The sequence below is a fragment of the Odontesthes bonariensis genome, chromosome 5 (assembly GCF_027942865.1).
Source record: "Odontesthes bonariensis isolate fOdoBon6 chromosome 5, fOdoBon6.hap1, whole genome shotgun sequence".
Lineage (NCBI taxonomy): Eukaryota > Metazoa > Chordata > Actinopteri > Atheriniformes > Atherinopsidae > Odontesthes > Odontesthes bonariensis.
The window spans coordinates 31,665,404-31,685,141 of record NC_134510.1 but is presented as its reverse complement, the minus strand read 5'-3'; the positions used below and the strand labels follow the sequence as shown (position 1 = coordinate 31,685,141).

Genomic DNA, 19,738 nt, shown 5'->3' with positions numbered 1-19,738 from the left:
TGATGAAGACGGGGCAACAACAAGCAGCTGAACTGATTAAGATGGATCGACTCTTGTTTTAAAGACATTGATGATTGATCATCTGTGTAAAATCTTAAAAGCAGCCGACGATGGAAATCACTTGATAGGATGGAGGAGATTTTTATTTTTGTGTTTTGTTTATTTGCAGGGAACTAAAGTCTTTTTTTTTTTTTTTTTTTAATAGATTTTAATAGATAGGATAATTGGTTTTGGCACCACTCTGAGTTAAAGCTCATATTTGGACCAAAGAAGGTTCTCCCGTTCCAGTTTAAAATCCATTTCGCTCTGAGGATATATCTTCCTGGGTCTGTGGTCAAGGGCCCACCAGGCAAAGCTACTTAACAGCAAATCTTGTTTAGCGGAATCCTCTCAAAATAAGAGTCTCTAGCCATCTCTCCACAGCGTCCCTCTTTCTGTTCTCGCCATTTTCAACGTGTGTCGACCCCGTCACAACCTTTCTGCCATAAGATGCGTTGCTCACACCACGGCGTGCTTCCTGGCTCACCCTTTACCCTTTAGCTTTGCGTAAACCCTTTCTTCAGTGCAAAGCTTCACACTTATTACCAGCGCTGTTGATGAGGGGATGTATGCAGAGGTGTGATGCCTCACCGTGTCTGCTGACATGCGGCTCAGGTTTAAACAGAGTTTATTATCTTATACAACTGCCTCATTCTGTCTGCTTTGAAAAATTGGGCATCCTTTGCAGCTTCCTCGGTTTGGAGTTGGAATCTGTAGTTTCTTCACCTTATCTCCAAACCAATATTTCCACAGAGCACCTGTTTGATGAGAAAGTGCAGATTCAGTTTTAATAACTTGCTTTGATGTAGGCAGCAGATGTTACGAACGCTGACCAGAGAAATCGATTGAGGATTATCAGAGGCCACTTTTCTACTTGGAGAAAATGCCTGGAGAAAGAAATAAAATCCTCTGTTTTATGCCATCATCTGGGTCAAACTGTTCATCTGACCTAAACCACTTCATTTTTAATTCAATGAACAGCGTAGGAGTCGGCGCATAAGCAGCAATCAGGATGTCCATTTGTGTTTGAGAAATGAAAATGGTTTTGTTTAGTGAATCTAAAAACTGGTGGTGGAAAAGTGTGCATGAAAAATTAAATGTAAAAACACCTCCTCCTTCTCCTCCTCTACCCCTCTCTGACCACCTCAGACGTTGCGAAAGAAAGGCTTTAATGGCTGCAACAGCCCCGAGCCCGATGGCGACGACTCCATCGACCAAAGTCCGCTAAATGACCGCAAGACTGAAGACCTGGACAGCCTCTTCAAACGCTACGGCGTGAGTACCATCACACTTTTATCACTTTATCTAACCTGCTCTTTCTGTTCTTCTTCTTTTCTTTCTCTGTCTACCTTCTTCTCTGTCTCTCTCTCTCTCTCTCTCTGTCTATGTGCCCTCTTTTTCTTTTGTTTGGGGAACGAAGGCTCTGAACAAGAAAGAGCACCGGGACTCTGAGAGCCCAGACCCTGAGGAGCCCTTCTCCCTCACCCCCCGCACTGAAGAGAAATACAAAAAAATTGACGAGGAGTTTGATAAAATGATGCAGAACTATAGGCTGTCAGTGAGTACCTCCCACCACTCTGTGTAACCCTGCCCCCTCCTCGTGTTGGTACCTTGCTGCTGCTGCTGCTGATGATGCCCGGACAAGGTTTCCGGCTGCTGATGGCGGTCTGATTACTCACAGAGCACTCGCCCTCACCATTCCCTCACCCTTTTACCTTCTTCACCTCACCTCTTACCAACAGCACCTATCTCCACCCATAAAATCACCACCTGCAAACGCAAGGCAGAGCAGCCAAGTTGTCAAAGGAAATATAAAACCAGAGGTGCAGCTATTAACTCATGAATGTTTTATCACAACAAGCCAAAGTCTAGAGATGAGATGAGCCATAAGTTGGTCATTTATCTTGCTTCCACAACAAATTAAAAAAAAAGAGATCGAGGCAGTTTACCTTATTTTGATTCATGTGGACTAATAATGGTGCAAAATAATTAAATATATTCAGATTTTCTCTTGAATGAATGAAATGTAAATTCTTTGCAGTACCACAGACATGTAAAATTGCCTGTAAGACAGTAAGAAGTCATAAAACAAACAGCGTAACACCGAATATGGCATGCTTTAATGGAATTATTCATCTGAAGTTACAGTCGCCACAGTGAAGAGCATCCCCAGGAGTGTTATTGCTATTATAAACTGTTTCTGCTTCTTCAAGTTCACTAAACTACAAGAATATACAACAGAGGGAGAGGAGTGTTAACTAGGTCCCTAGTTTTCATAAAAAGTTGGCATAGCAACCAGCATTGCAGGGGGAAATCATGTTTTATGGTAATAATCAACACTTTGGGAGCATGCCTTTGAGCTGTCGGATTGCTTGGCTGAAAATACCAACTGTGTAAGACTTAGCAATAATACAGAAAGAATCTAGCAATTGCCGACACACAGTGCGCACCATGGCTTAGAAACCCAGGGATGCAGTTATTAATTGTGTGATATTAACAGCACTGCTGAGGTCAGTTTAGTCTCAGTTTAGTCCCTGCTGGATGTGCTCCTGACATTATCCGAGTTCTGCCTCCTGACTGGCGCTCTGCCAGACCCCTTTTACCACTCTGCTCCTTTGCCAATTTCTCAGTGATTCATTTTTTTTCCTCTGTGCTCAGTAATGGCATTAATGTCACTTTAATGAGTAGCACTTAATTTACAGCCCCTCTCCCTGTCTGCCTGCCTGTCTCATTGGTCACTTGGGATGAGACACCGTCACATTTTGGTGCTGCACAAGAGTTAGGCTGCAGATTACATATCTGGTGTTACACCTTAATGAAAAAGTCATTTTTTTCCTTCTCTACTATGTTCAGAACTTTGTCAGAATTATACTGTGGTGTCGGTGTAGTACAGTCGGGTAAAGAAGCAGGTTTTAAACCAAACCTGTGTTTGACCTTTTTCTAACAACTGCTTTGCCTGTGGGAGTAGCACTTTGTAGAACATTTGCAAACTGCTCGTATTATGAAAAGGAACATGAGTATGAATGTATAATTCATGCACTGATTTTTTTAAGTCACTCGTTTTTTTGGGCCATTTTCAAAAAGTAAGAACAGTTCATCGTGAAAGCATTCCAACAGTTTGTGAACTTGTCACATGAGAGCAGACTTAACAGAAAAATATTTCTCAGTTTAATCAGTTCAACTCATTTTACTCCTTGTGAGCTTGACCCAGCCTCTCCGTGCTGTGTGAGCAGAAAGGGTTCTTAAAAGCTTTCCTCTGAAAAGAAAGCCATGGCAGAAGAAGAATAGAATTCAATCTACCACCCCTAGAGACATGCAGCTCGTGGCGCACATCGATTAGCCCCTAGCTGAATGCCACTGGCGAGCAGCATCCCCACCAAGATGCTGCCTCACGTCTCCACCAGGCTGCCTACCTGCCTGGTTCGCCCTGTGCACCTTTCGATGGCAACAAGCGAACGGATGCATACAGCACCACCTACCACTCCACCCCTCTTCATCATAATCCCCTGCATGACAGCTAGGGGCTGGGATATACAAGCTTAATCCCGCTTGTACTAAAATGCCTCCTGAGGCAAGGAGAGACTGGTGAGGCAGAACGGGCAGGACACTTCGCTCGATGAGCCCCGAGCTCACATATCTGTTCCCGGCACTCTGGAGCTTGTGTAGGCAAGAGGAAAGGGAGCATCTTTTGTTACCGGCGGGTGTCTAGTTTGGTCCGTTTCTGGCCCTGAGATTCAGGGTTTAGAAATTGATTAAGAAAAAGGCTTCTTCCTTTTAACAACCATCTCCATGGTGCCCTTGAGCAAGAAGCTGAGTGTTTTCTTTCCAATACAGTCACAGTGTGAATGTCAAGTAAAACATGATATTACAGAAACTGCTGCGTGGTCATTCACACTGAATTTAGTTTTCAGGTAATTGGCTTTTAATCATCAATCAACTGTTCTTTTTAATTATTCTCTAAGATGTAAATAAATCTTAAGTGTCATTTTTATAAGTTCTCTGTAAATCCAGTTTGAGAAAAATTCAATTAGTATAATTCATAATAATTATTTTTACAAGCTTGAAATAGTCATATAAGTAGCTTCAACTGGATGTGCAGATACAATTATTGTATTAAACCATTAGGATAGTCTTTATTAAGATAATAGGAAGGTTAAAAGGTAATCAAATGATCATTTACTGGTCAAGTATGTTCTAATGGTCACTCAAACACTTTTCTGATGTCACTTGTGCGCTCAGATCCACAGTTGTTTGCAAAGAAAATGCTACAAAGCTGAAGGTGAAAAAGAAAATAGGAAAAAAAATGAATAAAACTTTCAAAGGCTTCCAGGACAAGAGGGAAGTGAAGGAAAACTAGGCCATGAGTTGTATTCATTCTGATTTACCAGGAAAATTTTTAGTTTAGAGAGCTTCTGTGATGGAAAATAGGTTAAAAATGTTTCTCACAGAAAAGGCCTTGAGCTTCTTTACAGGAGCCTCCGGAAAAGCTTCAGGTCAATTATTTACCCAACATGTTTTTGTTTTTTTTCTTCCTCTTTGTTCTCATCCTTAGTTCCAATTCTGCAGGATGGTAGACGGTACCCAGTAACCTATTCCGTTAGAGTGGGAAGATGTAAATTCACTTATTATTTACCAAGGATGTGGATTAATTCTCAGTGTAACAGGTCATTACAAGCAGAGGACAAAGTTGAAGTTCATGTTAGAGGAGCATTTGAAGAGGGTTTGGAGCTATGGCACCAATATCTTGCAAGCAGAAGCTGGCAGATTCAGTGAGGTCCTGCGGACAATTAAACCGAGAAAAATGTATTACTGTAAATAGACAACAAAAACACAACTAAGCTGAGGAACGTTGTTGTGGTGTGATGCAGATTGGGTCAAATTAGATCTGTAATCCGAAACGCTATAAAGATTAGCTTTTAGAAAACTTTTCTTCAGTCAGCCTGAAGAAAAGTTTTGAAGACCGAGCCGTTAAACTTATTGCTTTAAAGATGAGTTATTTAATGTATCTCTTTAAAGCTGCCGTCGGCAGGTTTTCAAAATTCTAAAGTTGGAAAATTCGAACTGATACAACTTACAGGTCCCTCCCCCAAGCTCAAAACCGCCCCCCAAACCCCTCCCCCTCTGTGGACGAGGTTGTGCACGTGAGTTCACACCAGTGTGAGCGCACACAAGCTGGGGCAGACTCACGCTCAGCAGCGTGTGCACAAGCTGTGATTGACAGGTAGGATTCCTCCACCCTAACGTGATTGGTTAAAAACAGCCGGGAGCGCTCGGTTTTTGCAAGCATGATTACAGGCTTCAGAGGGAGCTACAGATTTCGTTATTTTTCCTAAACAGCCTATTTAATATTCTACTTCCAGAATCCCATGACAGTTCAAGCTAATATGACTAAAAAAAAGTTGCCGACGGCAGCTTTAAGTGATTGAATGCAAATAATCAAATTTAGATTTTTAAAAAGATGGAAGTAGCTCTAGAAACGAGTTCTGTTTGTAATTGTAAGTCTTGAAATTGATTGATCATTTTGACAACTTTACCACTGAACTTTTTCTTTCTTCAGTGTTTAGCTGCTGTAGACATTTATCATTAATTTATTCATTCTTTCATCATTTCAAGTGAATTTCATATTTGCAGGCGCATGCCAAATAAAAACTTTTGAATAGAAAACAGACAGTGTAAAATAGAAATAAAAGTTCTCTGTTGATCATTTTCTCTGAATAAGAGTTAATGAAGGTGAAATGCTACACACACACACACACACACACACACGCACACACAAAAAAGGCACCCCCTAGTCAACCAATCCCATGGTAGATAAATCCGTCCCAGTCTCGCCTCTGCGTTTACTCATCTCCATTTCCTTTGCATTAACTCCACCTCCCAACCACCCACTTAATTTCTCCATCCTCTCCCTTTACCTTCAGCTTGGCCAGTGTGCGGTGGTGCAGTGCTCTTGGCCACTACCTCCACCATCCCAGGTCACCACTTACAGCTCTGGCTGCACACTCTCCTTTTTCAAACTTCCCTTTTTGCAGTCAATTGGGTACATTTTCAAGCTTTCTTTGGTTAGTGGACGTGCTAATCTTTTTTATCAGTTTACCAAGGTAGGTTAAAATGTTGCAATAAGATGTCACTAAAATGATTTTGGTGGCAAGAACTATTCTTTGGGGCCAGTTTTTAGGGAAATATAGACTGTGTTCTTTTTTGTTTAATATTTGTGAAATTAAAGAAATGTCTAAGTTATGCCAAATACAATTACATCACATGTAGTTTTAGCACAGAAACCCAGATCTCAGTTTCTTTTTCCTCTTCTCTTTTTCTTATTGCCCCAAAATGAAAGAATTTTTTTTTTTTTTTTTTTTTTTAAACATTACAGACGGAAACGAGGTGGAGATCAAGGGCAGAATGGTGCCCTTGTGCTTCTCTGCGTTAAACTGGGTCCCAGGCAGTCTGAGCACAGTACAGAGCAGCACTGGCCCATATTCCATATATAGAAGTCCTTATTTCAGATTGAGTTGGAACAGGATGAAATGGGTTGGCTGGCTGGACAACCTCAGATCCTTAGCCTTGATTTTTCAGCACCCTGTGCTGTGTGGTCATTTAGTTTCACCAACTTAAATGTAAAATACATGGTTCTAGAAGAGTGATGGTTTAAGTGAAAGTGAAATATGTCTTCTTTAATGTAGATATTTTAGACGGCATACGGTAATGTTGGGTTGAGAGTTGTTCTCTAAACTTCCGCATGATAATTCTTCAAACTGCCAGAGTTGAGCCCATGCAGATGGGGGTGGGGGATGTTGCTGCAATGTGACACGCACGCAATGAAATGTCAATAATAACTCGATGCAATAACCTGCTGCTGCGATAAGAGTTTAACCCGGCATGAAAGGCGACACAGCTTTTTTTGTCTTTCCACTAAGTCACCTTGCATGCTAAAACTGAGCGAGCGAATGAGTGTGTTCAGAGAAGGATTTAATAAGTGTTGTGTTTGGCTGTTTGAAGAGTTAAATTCCAAAACATTTTACTTCAAAGGACGGTTCCCAGAGTTTCTACATTTTAATCTTACTAAGTACAAATTCTGACTATTATTCGCACATTTTACGATACTGTTTGATTGATTTCCTGTTACTTTAGCAAATTTTAATACAAAAATAATGAACAAGTAGCTCAGGAATTGATTACTCATCTGAAGGTTCATTTATACGTCTTATGGACATTGAAGGAATTTTTAGAAACGAGTAAAATGTCAAATGTTTCGTATTCAGACTGTAGAAGGGAAATTAAGATAGAGTTTTGACCAATTTAGTCAGCTAGGTGCTTAAAGGTTGTCTTTACTTTTCAGAGTCTTTAAAATTTGACTTCATCAGAGCAGGATAAGAGTCAGTTTCTCATTGTTTCTATACACAATTTTTGCCATTTTGGTTTGTTCCTTGAGGCAGAAAAACAGACGAAGCGGTAGAATTATTCATTGAAAAAAGTTGACATCTTTAACGTTTGTTTTTAAAAATAACGTTCAATGTGTTTTAGAAAATGTCAACGTTTTAAACAATAAGCAGACATTGATTTTACGGTATTTGTGTTATACTGATTAGTTTCAGTTAGCATTATAGAGCATTAAAGCTGGACATTTATTTATTTTTTTATTAAAATATAGCTGTGTAAAGTTTAATTTTGTTTTGGAAAAACTCTTCTTGTTGTAATTGGTTGAGTTGTTGCGAGTGTGTATGCGTCACCTTCAGGCTTGTTTGCACTGCTGCTGATCACTAACTGATCACACGTATTATATCTGTATTATGTCTATCAATAAATACGAGTGTGTGATGGGAGGTTAACATAGCCACTCACTAAGCACCGCCCTCTTCCTGTCTCTCCACCAGTCCACAGTCCCACAGCCCACCTTCTCCATGCCAGTCACCGTGCCAGTATCCAATCAGAACGCAGCCCTCCAGTTCAGTAACAACCCAGCCGGCGCCCTGGTCACCACCACCTCCTTTGTCACCTCCACCCTCACAGATCCCCGCCTCCTGTCGCCACAGCAACCGGCTCTGCAGAGGAACACAGTGTCACCAGGGTTACCACAGCGACCAGCCAGCGCAGGTAAGAGACCATGTGGAACACAGCTGGAATGCTTTGGTTTCTGTATGCATTCACAGCAGTCGTGTAAATCAATAACATGAGTCATTTTCAGATTCCGTTTCAATACTCGCTGCTGATTGATTCGGCCAATGGACTGCTGCTTTTTTATTAGGAGTACTTAACACCAAGAGAGTTGTTCCTCTCAGTGAAAGACCCTCAAATCCATAGCAACTGATGAGTTTTAGACTTCTGAAAACGGCAACAGCAGTTTAAGATTCCCTGCGAAAAAAAAGCAGCCACACTGACAAAATCTCAAAACATCCGTAAAAGAAGATGAATGGAAATACAACTTAAGACCCTTCCACAACTGTTTGTTTGACAAGGATCGTTGGCTTTAAAAAAAAAAAAAAAAAAAGAATTATTTAAATTAATTATTTATTTTAACCCTGTGTAACGCAGCTTGTATCTATCTCACGTATGATTTAATTGAATAATCTCAGTTTCAAACATGAAAATTAAGACTTTTAAGTAGCTGGAAGACCTCTGCATCGTGCTGTAAAAGTGGGTCGTACTGGGTTGAACACAAGTTAGTGGCATCTGTTAACACCATTTTCCATAAATATATATTTATATATGCCACTCAAATCCCCTTTTAACCTTGTGACTGCTGTTTCTCTGTCGAACAGGTTTCTTTGTGTTCCGCCTACTTTTTTTTTCTGTACTTTTTGTTATTATTTTCTAAATGGTTCCTTTTGACAAATGTCAAAGTCCTTATTCCTAAATGACTCCTGTAATTGAAATGATTTGAGCCACCTTTACAGGGATGGTTGTCATGGTGACGTAGTTACTGAAAGTCCTTTTTCATAAAGTGCACCCTCTGTGGAAGAACAGTTGGTATAACAGCAGGGTTCTTTTTTTTTTTTTCTGAGTCAACAAGCAGTAAAATGACCAAAGAAGTAGGTCTGTGTCTGTGCACTGATGTTCTGTCCTGCCTGCATGCTCAGTCAGTCTTGGTATTTCCCTCTCACTTAAATAAGTGCATACTGCTCATAATGACAGAAATCCATCATTTATTTTGACTGAAGCTGGTTCACTTCTGAATGCTCTCCCTGCCTCTGTGTGGCAAACCAATCCTTCACCCTCTGACTAAAAGGATTTGTGCCCCATTTTTGCGTCTCAGACAAGGTTACTTATCAAGCTTTGTTCCGACCAGCATAATCTCATTGTAAGTCAGAATTAGGTGATGTAACTTGCAACAAATGCATTACAGCATCTTTCATAACATGCCGTTCTCTGAGGCAAGTGAGTTTCACATAGCAGTAATGGATGCCCCCCGCCCCCCCCCCTCACGGCTCCTCATAACCTCGGCAGTGCAAATACTCTGCTGTGCCCTGCTATGCATCCCTCATTACCAGAGATGTATTGGGCTCATCGTTTTTGTTTATTGGTGTTTTTTTCCATGCGACTGTCCAGCCAGACATTCTCAGTCACCCCTAATGACCCGGAGGTTCTGCCTTTCTGAAGTGTGGCTTAATAACAACACCAAATCTGAACCAAAGTAGGGGAAATAAGAGCTGAAAAAACGCTGTCTTCCAGACGAGGAAAAAGTGAGCATTACATCTCCCAGAATGAAAATAAAAGTAAATTATCACAGGGCTGTATTATATCATATGTTTTCTGTGTCTAGGGATACAACACCTCAATCAACAACTGCATTTTAGAGCATTACTATTTTCTAGCGTGGTTTATCTGGCTGTTTGGGGAAGCAGTGCATATTGTAAACACATTATAAAGTTTATATGAGAAATGTTGCTATTAAGCAGTTGCCTGTTTAAACATCTGGCAGACAGAGGATTATTTGCAGGATTCGCTGAGTGAGACTGACTCAAAACAATAAGGTTGAGGACCATTAAACTAAAAGTAAAAAGCTGAAAGAGAATTAACCAGCAGAACAGGTCTAGTTCACATTTGCAAACAACATCCCAGACATTTTAGACAAAGGTAGTCTGGTTCACAATTTAAAACATATGTCCTCTGGCAGAAGAGGACCCCGGTCGGGGTAATTATTGAAATCACAATGTCATCATTGTTATGATTGGGGATGTTCTAAACCTGAGAAAACAAGCTATCAAAATGGAGAGCAGGGTAGAGTTTACATGTTCTTCCTATGCTTACGAGAGTTTTTTCAAGGTTCTTCAGTTTCCTCCAACACTTCAAAGGCTTGCATCCTGGGTTAATTGGTGAGTCTAGATTGGTCTCTACCTCCCAGAGCTCCCAGTTACTATCATGGACTGGAAAACTGTCCAGATTATATCCCACTTCCATCACAATGCCATCTGCACAGAATGAAGAGGTCATAGAGAATGGGCTACCTCTAAGATTCAAAACAGCAGATTGTATGCAGAATTTGGTGCTAAAAGTATTGTTTCGTTACAGGATGATTGGCTCTGTTGTTCCCTATAAGAGAAATGATGCACAAATAAAATGCTAAAGTTCTCTTCTGGCTATGTAGAATTTCCACTGAATTTATCATCTAATAAATTAGTTTCATCTGTGCTCAGAATCACTGTTTTGATAATGCACCATTTCCTTCCAGCTGACTAATAGCATCCAGTCAAATTGATATAATCATACTGGGCTGCCTCTATGAATTTTCAGTCATAATTATAATTATGATAATTCCAGTACTACTTGTGTTGTGTATTGTGGGGTCATTAATTCTCCCAGCAGAATTTTTGTTGTTCTTCTTCTGAGGATTTTTCTAATAGTATATATCTGTCTACTTTAACTGTAAAACCATTTCTGTGATTTTCAGTACACAATCCATACACAGTTTAACCCAAACATTTCTCAGTGGTAAAATAAACCATTTACATCCATTAAAGATCATTTGTTTTTACCAACCTTGTATTATCAAATGATTTTGGCCTATTTGAATTTAAATTGAGTCAGACACTTTTCCCCTTTTAAAATTTATCGTAAGTACTATGAAGACTTAATGAAACTAGCACTAAAATATTAAGTGGAAATGCCGAATTGAAACCAATTATGGTTCTCCTGACAGTAAAATTAGTGTCGATGGCAGAAGCACTTTTTTTAATGACATACTTGATTTAATGACCTTTTCCAGGAGGGGATTTGCATCATTCTTTTAGATTAGTGCTTTTCAGATTCACCGTTTTATGAGATCTTTTTAATGGTTTCATGTCTTTATAATTTCCTATTCTAGGTGCTCTGTTAGGGGGAGATTTGGGGAACTCAAATGGAGCATGTCCAAGTCCAGTCCGTAAGTAAATCCTTTCCTTTCTCATGCTTCAAATTTTTGAAAACAGGCTTGTGCTTAAATAAACACACACACACACACACACACACATGCATTCTACAGCATAATACCCACCCTGTTCCTCTCTGCTTTTCATATTTCAGAGGTGCTTTCTACAAGTTATTTATTTATTTATTTTTTATTATCATTATTATTTTTTATAAGACTATGGACAGAGCAGTACAGAAAATGTATGCATGGCAACAGGCTCACAGTCACGCGCACATGCTTATTCAGAAGCACAAAAACACTGTTGACTGGCGACAGCTGAGGGTCACAGCACAAGCTGCTTGTAAACAGTCCAAAGAACAGGAGAGGTTTCGGGCTGTGAGAGAGAAACGCAATCGAGAGTTCAAAAAGAGGACATGAAACGACAAAATTGCAGAGCAACTTGTAGGAAACTCCTCGGCTGGTTTTATCTTGCTGCTCTTTCCATATTTGTGACTTGGAAACTGTACAGCAACTTAATTTAGAATGTTTTGAAACTCTGACCATAATACTAACAGGTGGAGTCTGCCAGGCAAATGTGAGGTCAGCATTTTGTTTCTGGCACCGGTTTTGTCAACTATTGAAAGTCAGTTCAGGACTGGTTAATGTGTGTGACACAAATCAGACTTTACTCTTGGATTCAAAACAACTCCAACAGTATGGCCATTAGAAAATCTAATTTATCACTCAATTCTGTCATTGTTGATCCAACAAAGTAGTACTTCAATTTGGAAATGTTTTTTTCCACCAAAAACCTACCTTTCAAGAAATAAAACTTGTGTCCTTCATTCATTCTAACATACTGTTTATGTTAGGACAGTCCTGTTTTGAAAAGGTTGTTTCGTTTTATTTTGCTCTGAGCAATTATTATTGAGTAGCTGTCACAAGTACTGTGCAACAGGGAGCGCTGAGTTTGGGGATTTTTCCTTGTAAATTTAGCACAAGTACCATTGAAAATGGGTGAGACTGACAGGGAAAATAACAGAGAATGCAGAAGTGAAACTGAAGAATCTCAAGTTTTTGGGTGTGTTTTGGTTTTACATCAGTTTGTGGAGTTGGTATTTTTTAAGACAAGTTACATTAACCAGCCAGCTGTCTGTGTAGGAAAATTCCCATTTTTACTTGATTTGCCGAATAAGAAATGTGATTCTGATTGATGTAAAGGGTTAAAGCAATACTTCATGGTGCAAGCGTACAGAGTGCAGACAGTTCATCTGAAAATGTTGCTAATGTAACAAAATAAGTTCCATTCATACAGTAGCTGGATGCCTAAGGACATTGATCATAAACTGATTAATATTTGCTGTTCAGTTATCAATGAAAATAAAAATAAAAAAATGTAAAAAAAAACACTGACAATCACATCTTGAACTGAAGACCAGATGATTTAAAAGTGAACTTTATGGTCTCTCCTAAGTGTGTTCCAGACGCTCAGATAGATCTGAAATCAACAACTCTGACACATCTCCAGTAGTATGTTATAAGGAATTTCTGTTTGTCCCATAACTTCCCAAACCAACACTGACTCCGTAATTTAACCTCAACACTGGCGCTAAATATAAAACCACCCGATCCTCTGATCAGTTTACTTAACTTTCCTCACTTCAACTGCTTCCCATCGACTACTCCTCCCCCCTCATCCCTTTATCTATGCCCCCCCCCCCCCCCCCCCTTCCATCTTGTCTCTCTCAGCTGTTACCCCTCGTCTTCTCTCTGGAATAACCTACAGCCCTGCACCTCCTCCCCACCCTCACACCCCACCATCCAACTGTCCCTTGTCTTGGCACAGGGCTCTCCTCAGAGGTGACTTTGACACTGGCCAGAGCTCTCTCCCTTAAATCCCATTAGACAGGATAGATACTGCCAGCTAGCCCATAGTAATAGATATGGTGAGATGGCTTTGTTTTTTTTTTTTCTTTCTATATTCAATTGATAAATATATCGTCAAACAGTAAGGTGAGCCAAAATGAATCAATACATTTATATTGAGTTCCCTGCAGTGTATAAGAGGACTCACCAAAGCCAAGTTTCAATATCGATATTAGTTTTTCAAGACTATCATTGAAAGAATATACACTTTCTTTAGAGCCATATTCATAAAAGTAAACTTCAGTCAGTGAACGTGGGTTGTTTAAAGTCATGTGCTGTTGTTTTTTTGTTGTACATCGAAACTGATTTTAGAGTTTTTATCAATGATATCCAATGACAGAGTCATTATGAACCTAAAAGTAGAGTAGCTTTTTATGTTGTTATTGGATGTGGTTGTGATTGGTTGTATGGAAATGTTCAGGTTGAATGTGTGTGTTTTAGTCAGAATGTTGCCGGCAGGATTTATCTGGCTCGCATAAACAGAATCACGACTCCTAAACATGTCCTTAACATAAAAATTTGTCAACCCTTGACTCCGCTTATATAACCTGATCCCCTTCTCCCTCAACTCTCCCTCTGTTGTATTTCCCCATTCTCTCATGTTTTTCATTTATATTTTGCATCTCTTCTTTACCTTCCCCTCACTCCCACTTTTCTTCTACCTCACGCAACTCATCCAATTTTTCTACCTATTTATTCCAGTCTCCCCTTCCCTCTTCACTGTCTTCTTCCGTCTCTCCCTCTTGATTTCTCTCAGTCTTTTCTCCCATCTTCTCCTCTTTTCTGCTCCCTCCACCCTCCTCCTCTCTTGGATCTGCCGGTCTCAGCTGTTGTCCAGGGAGAAAGGGCTCCGGGAATGTCACCATTGACGTCACATGGCATTCCACACATTCCCACGCCCAGCCTCGCGTAATAGGAGACATTACACGCATACTCACACACTGAGGGTACTAACACATATACACTCATACACTGAAAGGAACACATGTCAAGGATGCAAGAAAATCCGTCCAAACGAGCAATTTACATAAATAAAGCCACAGATATTTGAAAGTGTTTCTCTGAGTCACCCAGCAAACCTCACTGTGAACGTAACACACGTTATATTAGTTACAGCACAACTTTAATAAAGTATTTTTAACTAAGTCCACACAAAAACAAGCAGAGTTTTGGCTTTTACCCCCCTTTTTTTAACAAGAACTTGTGTCATTTTAGACATTTTCAGGAAGGCAGTTTTACTTTTTGAAGATGTTGATGGGAAACGTCGGGGAGAAGGAGGTTTATGACAAGCAACATGGGTCAGTGGTCCACTTAAAAACCGGGGACGTTGCAGTAGTGTGGCGTGTGCCGTTACCATCTGGGAGCAAAGATAACACTGGTGCCATCTGTCAGAGCAAATACTCGTCTTTTATGTTCCATTTGTCCTCACATGTCTGCCCCCATGTCAGTACAGTGCAAGTGAATTGGATTGCGGTTGTGGGGTTCTCTGTCAGTCAACAGGAAGGTGTAGATATTTATCACAGCTAACCCCTTGGATGCTCGGAACACACAGTCTGTGTTTTTGTAGATCAGAAGTGCAGCAGAATGTATCCATTTACTGGTTACACCTGAAGCACATGCACAACAGGCAAAACAAGAATATGAGCTTTTGTTTGGTATTGTGCCTTTAGTTTTAGATCCAGTGCAGTGCTGTGAGACTTCTACTTTTTTACTGTGTTAGTAATATGGGTAAAACACTGTGAAATAAATTGAATTACCAAGCAACCATCTGCTTTTGTTGATGCTAATATAGATGCTAATATACACAATGCATAAAATAAAGTCCTTTCGCAGAAGGTTTTTTTACTGAACCATTTCTGTGTAGCAGTGCACAGTGTAAAACTAAAAACAGAAGGTTTTTGATGTTTTCAGAACAGATGTCTGTAGCGTGTGTGCACATTTCTAGGTTTTCTTTTTTTTTGTTCTGTCTATCTTGCCAGTTACTTGCCTTACTCTGCTTTTGGCCTAGTTTGATGTTTTTAGCAGGACCTTTACTTGGATCGGTTGATAATTGATGAGTTTTCCCCAGCTACTGTGGAACACCCCTCATCCAGTGGGTCACATGCTTAATGTAGCCACTCTTAGAAACTTCACTGCTCCACTCAATCAGACATCAGCAGATAAAATCAAATCTTTTGTCTTTTTTTTTTTGTTGTTGCATGCATTCATGCATCTGTGTAGAACATGTGTTTTTTCCAGCTGTAGGCTGCGAAAAGTTTTAGACAACAGCTGAGATCTATCTGGTTCAGTGGTACTCGATGCAATGCCAGAAAAAGTACTCATTTGGTGCCAGAGCGTATCCGTCAACAATGTGTGCTGTGTCTTTATATATTTTTCCACAATTTATTGTGCACACACTTATTTTTCGAATAAGGAATGCATCTATGGTCTAATAAAAGTGAGCAGTGAAACACAAAAATGCTCAAACAATCTGCAGCTGTGAATTCAAGCAAAACAAAAAATACTATGTACAGTGTAGTGTCAAGACACACATGCACAAAAATGACTCTCACCGCGGGCTGTGTTCTTTGAGGGGATTGTAATTGGCCAGAGAGCACCTGTAAAACATATGTTGGTTCCTCATACTCGCACAGAGGTGTGTTTATGTGTGTGTGTGTAGCCGATAGAACTTTAGGTCAACAGTAAGCCGCTACCATCTCCCTTTACCCACAAACATGAACACAATGCAACCACTAACAGATTCCCATCAGTCAGTGACGCACACGTGTTCAGTTCACAAACGCACAGAGGGACGCAGAATTTCCCAGCGGGGCACGATAGAAGGAGAGTTTGGTGTGCGTCAACGGGACACAGGTGATCTCATTGGTCAGATGCCTGCTGGGAGGCAAATTTCTCTCTTCTTTCTCTCTTTGCCACCTCCAATAACTCTCTACTTTTTTTTTAATCCCAACATTAACATCACTCTTTCGTTTTTTTTTTTTAAATTTCAGCTTTTTCTTGTTCATTCACATTTTGACGTATGTGGTTGTCCTTCATCCCTGCCCTTTTCTGCCTCTTCCTCTCACTCGTTTACTTCCCTCCGTTTATGCCCACCTACTTCCTTTCTAGCTTTTCCTCTTCATGCCTTTCATCTCCTCATCTCTACTTCCATCTTTCACCTATCCATTTTCCTTGTGCTTTCTCTACATTCTTACGGTAGGCGTCCATTGTTCCGTCAACTCAAGCCGTATCCAACGCATTCAGTTCATTTTCAATGAAATCCGGCCGATCGTTGTCGCCGTGCTCGCAAAGCATGCTGGGATTCCGGCACGGCGAGCGGGGGACCGGCGTCACGTCAAAAAGTTGGGCTCGCTCGAAGTTTATGCAAATTTGCCACAGCAGACGGAGTGCGTTACCCAATGACAGTAGACCATGTAGTTTTTTTTCCCTTTGTTTATTCACCCCTGAACGTTTCGGGTATTGCTCATGTCATTGCTATTGCGGGCAAAATTAACAATAGCAGTGGCCAGAATGGCTGTGCTAAAACGATTGTAGGCGAATAAACACACCTAAAACATCAGGCAATTGTGTGAGCATCTCCACTTTTGCAGTAAAGTAATGACCATCAAGGAATAGAGGTTCAATCCAGTGCATCAAATTCTTTCATGGGCAGAGGTGGAGTAGTGGATTAAACGTTATCAATAATTGTGATAGGCATTCATTTCAACAAAAGAACCAAATCACACCCATGGCCATGTTTTCACAAGATGTCTTGTTCATGTTTCATTTTTAAATCAGAGAAAAGGTGCAGGGACAGGTGATGCAGCGAGAAGGAGATCTCCTGTGTCGCAGCAGCAGCAGCACAATAGCAGCTCTCCTCGCTCGCAGATCCACATCCATGGTGCAATATGAAATAATGTTCCATTGCTGACGATTTATACACATTAATTTCCCTCCAAAACTCAAATTTTTAGAGGGAGAAACTTCGGTTGGTTAAAATCACAAGTTATTTACTTTCCCCCGGAGCCATTCTACCGTATGTTCTATCTACAACTTCGTATACACGCCCACTGTAGTAGCAACACGGCGACACTAGGCATCCAATCCGGTGAGATAAGTTGACGTGACGGAACAATGGACGCCTACCGTTAGGCTCCCTCTTCCCTACCTGCAAATTGTGCCGTCTCCCCCTTTGCCTCCATCCCTGCTTCCCCTACCCTCCTTACATCCTTCTATCCTTTTGAAGATGCTCCTTGATTTCACCCTATCATCTTTCTCTCTTTCTATTGTCCTTTTTTCCTTTTGCACAATGCCATTTTCTAACTTTTTGAACTTCTTTCTTCATCCCCTACGTATTTTCAACCATCACTACCTTGTTTCCTCCCTCTTTTTTTAAATGTGTTTCATTCCCAACCTTTCTTACATCCTTCTAGTTTGTCTTTTACCTTCTCACTCATGTCTTCGTTTCTATCCATTTGTCTCTTAAACGCCTGCTTCCTCTGTTGCTCCCTCTCTTGCTCCCTCTCTTCTTTTACCAACCTGCTCCCATCCTCTCCTCTTTCTGTCACTGCCTTTCTGTCTCGCCTCAGTTTCTTCATCCTTTCTCCTTTCTGTACTGCATTTCTTTGCCATTTGACTCATGTGATCTCTCCTTCCCTACCTATATTGTGATGCCTACTGCCTATTCCTTTTCCATTTGTTTGGTAGATTATTTTTGCAGTTAATTTAATAAAACTAAACAGTACCTTTACACCTCATCTCTTCTCTCTTTTCGATTTTTGGTCTAAATCCTCCCATTGAATGATTCTAGGCCAAAATACAGATCTGTACACTGAGCTGTTAGGAGCCATGATCTAGACCTCTCAGATCATTGGGAACAGGTTTGCACAGAATCCTCATAGCTCAAACTAAACACACAAAAGCTGAGAAGCTTCTTTTTTCCATTTATTTGGAAAGAATTCTGAGAAAACTTGAGGTCTGTGTCACTTTTAAGGGCTTAGAGTGTTTTTGTTGCTGCTGCTTTTAATTACATTTCATCCATGTCTTGCAGTGCAATTTTTACTCTCCTGTTAAAATTGTCTTATTTTATTTTTTAGTTTTCTCTCTAAAAAAAAGTATCAAAAGTGCTGTGAAAAGTTTTCAAAACGATTATCATTTGTTTAAACTGTTCATAAATTAAACTCTTTGTACATAAAACATATGATTAACTTTTAAGGTTATTATTAACTAAAACGTTAAATGTATTTAAATAGTTTGAAGTGCCTTACGATGACACTTGGTCAATACATAAATCAAACTGAATTGAAGTGATTTGAAAAAAAGTAACATATTTCCCTCTGATATGTAGTGAAGAATTGGAAGGTAACATAACTTGAGAAGACAAAAGTTAAACACAAATACCTCAAACTTGTACATGAGCACAGTAAATAGTTACTTTCCACTCCTGCTTTTATGTATAATGTCAGTTCCTTTGTGCTGTTTTATTTTTAAAATAGGAATAAACGAGCCACTACATTCTTAAACTTTTCCCTTCTTCCTCCTCCCCTTTGACTTGCTCCTTTACTCTCACTGTGTTTCTAGCCTGCCTCCCCCTTTCTGTCCGGTTTCCCTCCCACTTAGCTGATAACAGAGATAGTGTTCTTGTTGTTGTTGTTGTCAAGTTGCGTTTATGGGATGTGCGTGTGTGCATGCGTGTGTGTGTGAGACTGAGATGAAGCAGAATCACATGCCACTGTCATCTTGAGGCAGCGTCATGGAGAACTGCTATCTGCTATCACACACACACCCTCTTTCCTCATGTCCAAGGGGAATACTGTATCTGCATTTGTGTGTGTGTGTGTGTGTGTGTGTGTGTGTGTGTGTGTGTGTGTGTGTGTGTGTGTGTGTGCGTGCGTGCGTGCGTGCGTGCGTGCGTGCGTGCGTGCGTGCGTGCGTGCGTGTGTCTGGGCTGGGAAAGTCCCTGCTGTCCCCCTTTTATTCACTCTGTGATTGAGTCTCTGTTTGAATCGACTTGTCTTTTAGCCTCAGCAGCACGGACAGGCTGCTGTCTGCTGGAGTCTTGTTGTCATGACACCCAGACACCCCCCTCCCCTCATTCTTCACTTCCTCACAACTTTTTTTTACATTGAACAAGCAACACATGAAAACATACCAACATAGTATTCCAATGCAGTTTATCGCATAGAAAATCAAAAATGACTTTTAACTGTGGGGAAAAAAAATAAATGTAAGCCATGCTGTTCTTCAACTTGAGAATGCTGTGCATCAGTTATTGTAGTTTCTGAGGGTGTTCGTGTGTTAGGGATTGGAATGTGACAGTTGTTAAGTTTCAAAAGAGGCTGTGTTCAACTGTAAAATTCTGTCATGTTGCTGTGATGCCTTTATCAAACATACAAGTTATTTGTATATTATAAGTCTGGTGGTATTCTATGTTTTTATTGTTTTAACAAACCCCATGAAGAGACTTGA

General features: G+C 40.3%; 1 protein-coding gene across 9 annotated transcripts in view; it reads left to right on the top strand.

The window, feature by feature from the left end:
* The window catches only part of mef2d (myocyte enhancer factor 2d), a 105,067-nt gene that overhangs the window by 62,708 nt on the left and 22,621 nt on the right, over positions 1 to 19,738 (top strand). For 6 of the 9 annotated variants that reach the window (XM_075466097.1, XM_075466100.1, XM_075466098.1 and 3 more), the window contains exons 4-6: positions 1,460 to 1,597; positions 7,914 to 8,133; positions 11,342 to 11,398. In XM_075466097.1, the coding sequence (XP_075322212.1) occupies positions 1,460 to 1,597; positions 7,914 to 8,133; positions 11,342 to 11,398 (415 nt within the window). Of the gene's footprint in view, positions 1 to 1,188; positions 1,315 to 1,459; positions 1,598 to 7,913; positions 8,134 to 11,341; positions 11,399 to 19,738 lie in introns of all 9 variants that reach the window. The other 3 variants (XM_075466104.1, XM_075466103.1, XM_075466099.1) reach the window with 1 other exon arrangement.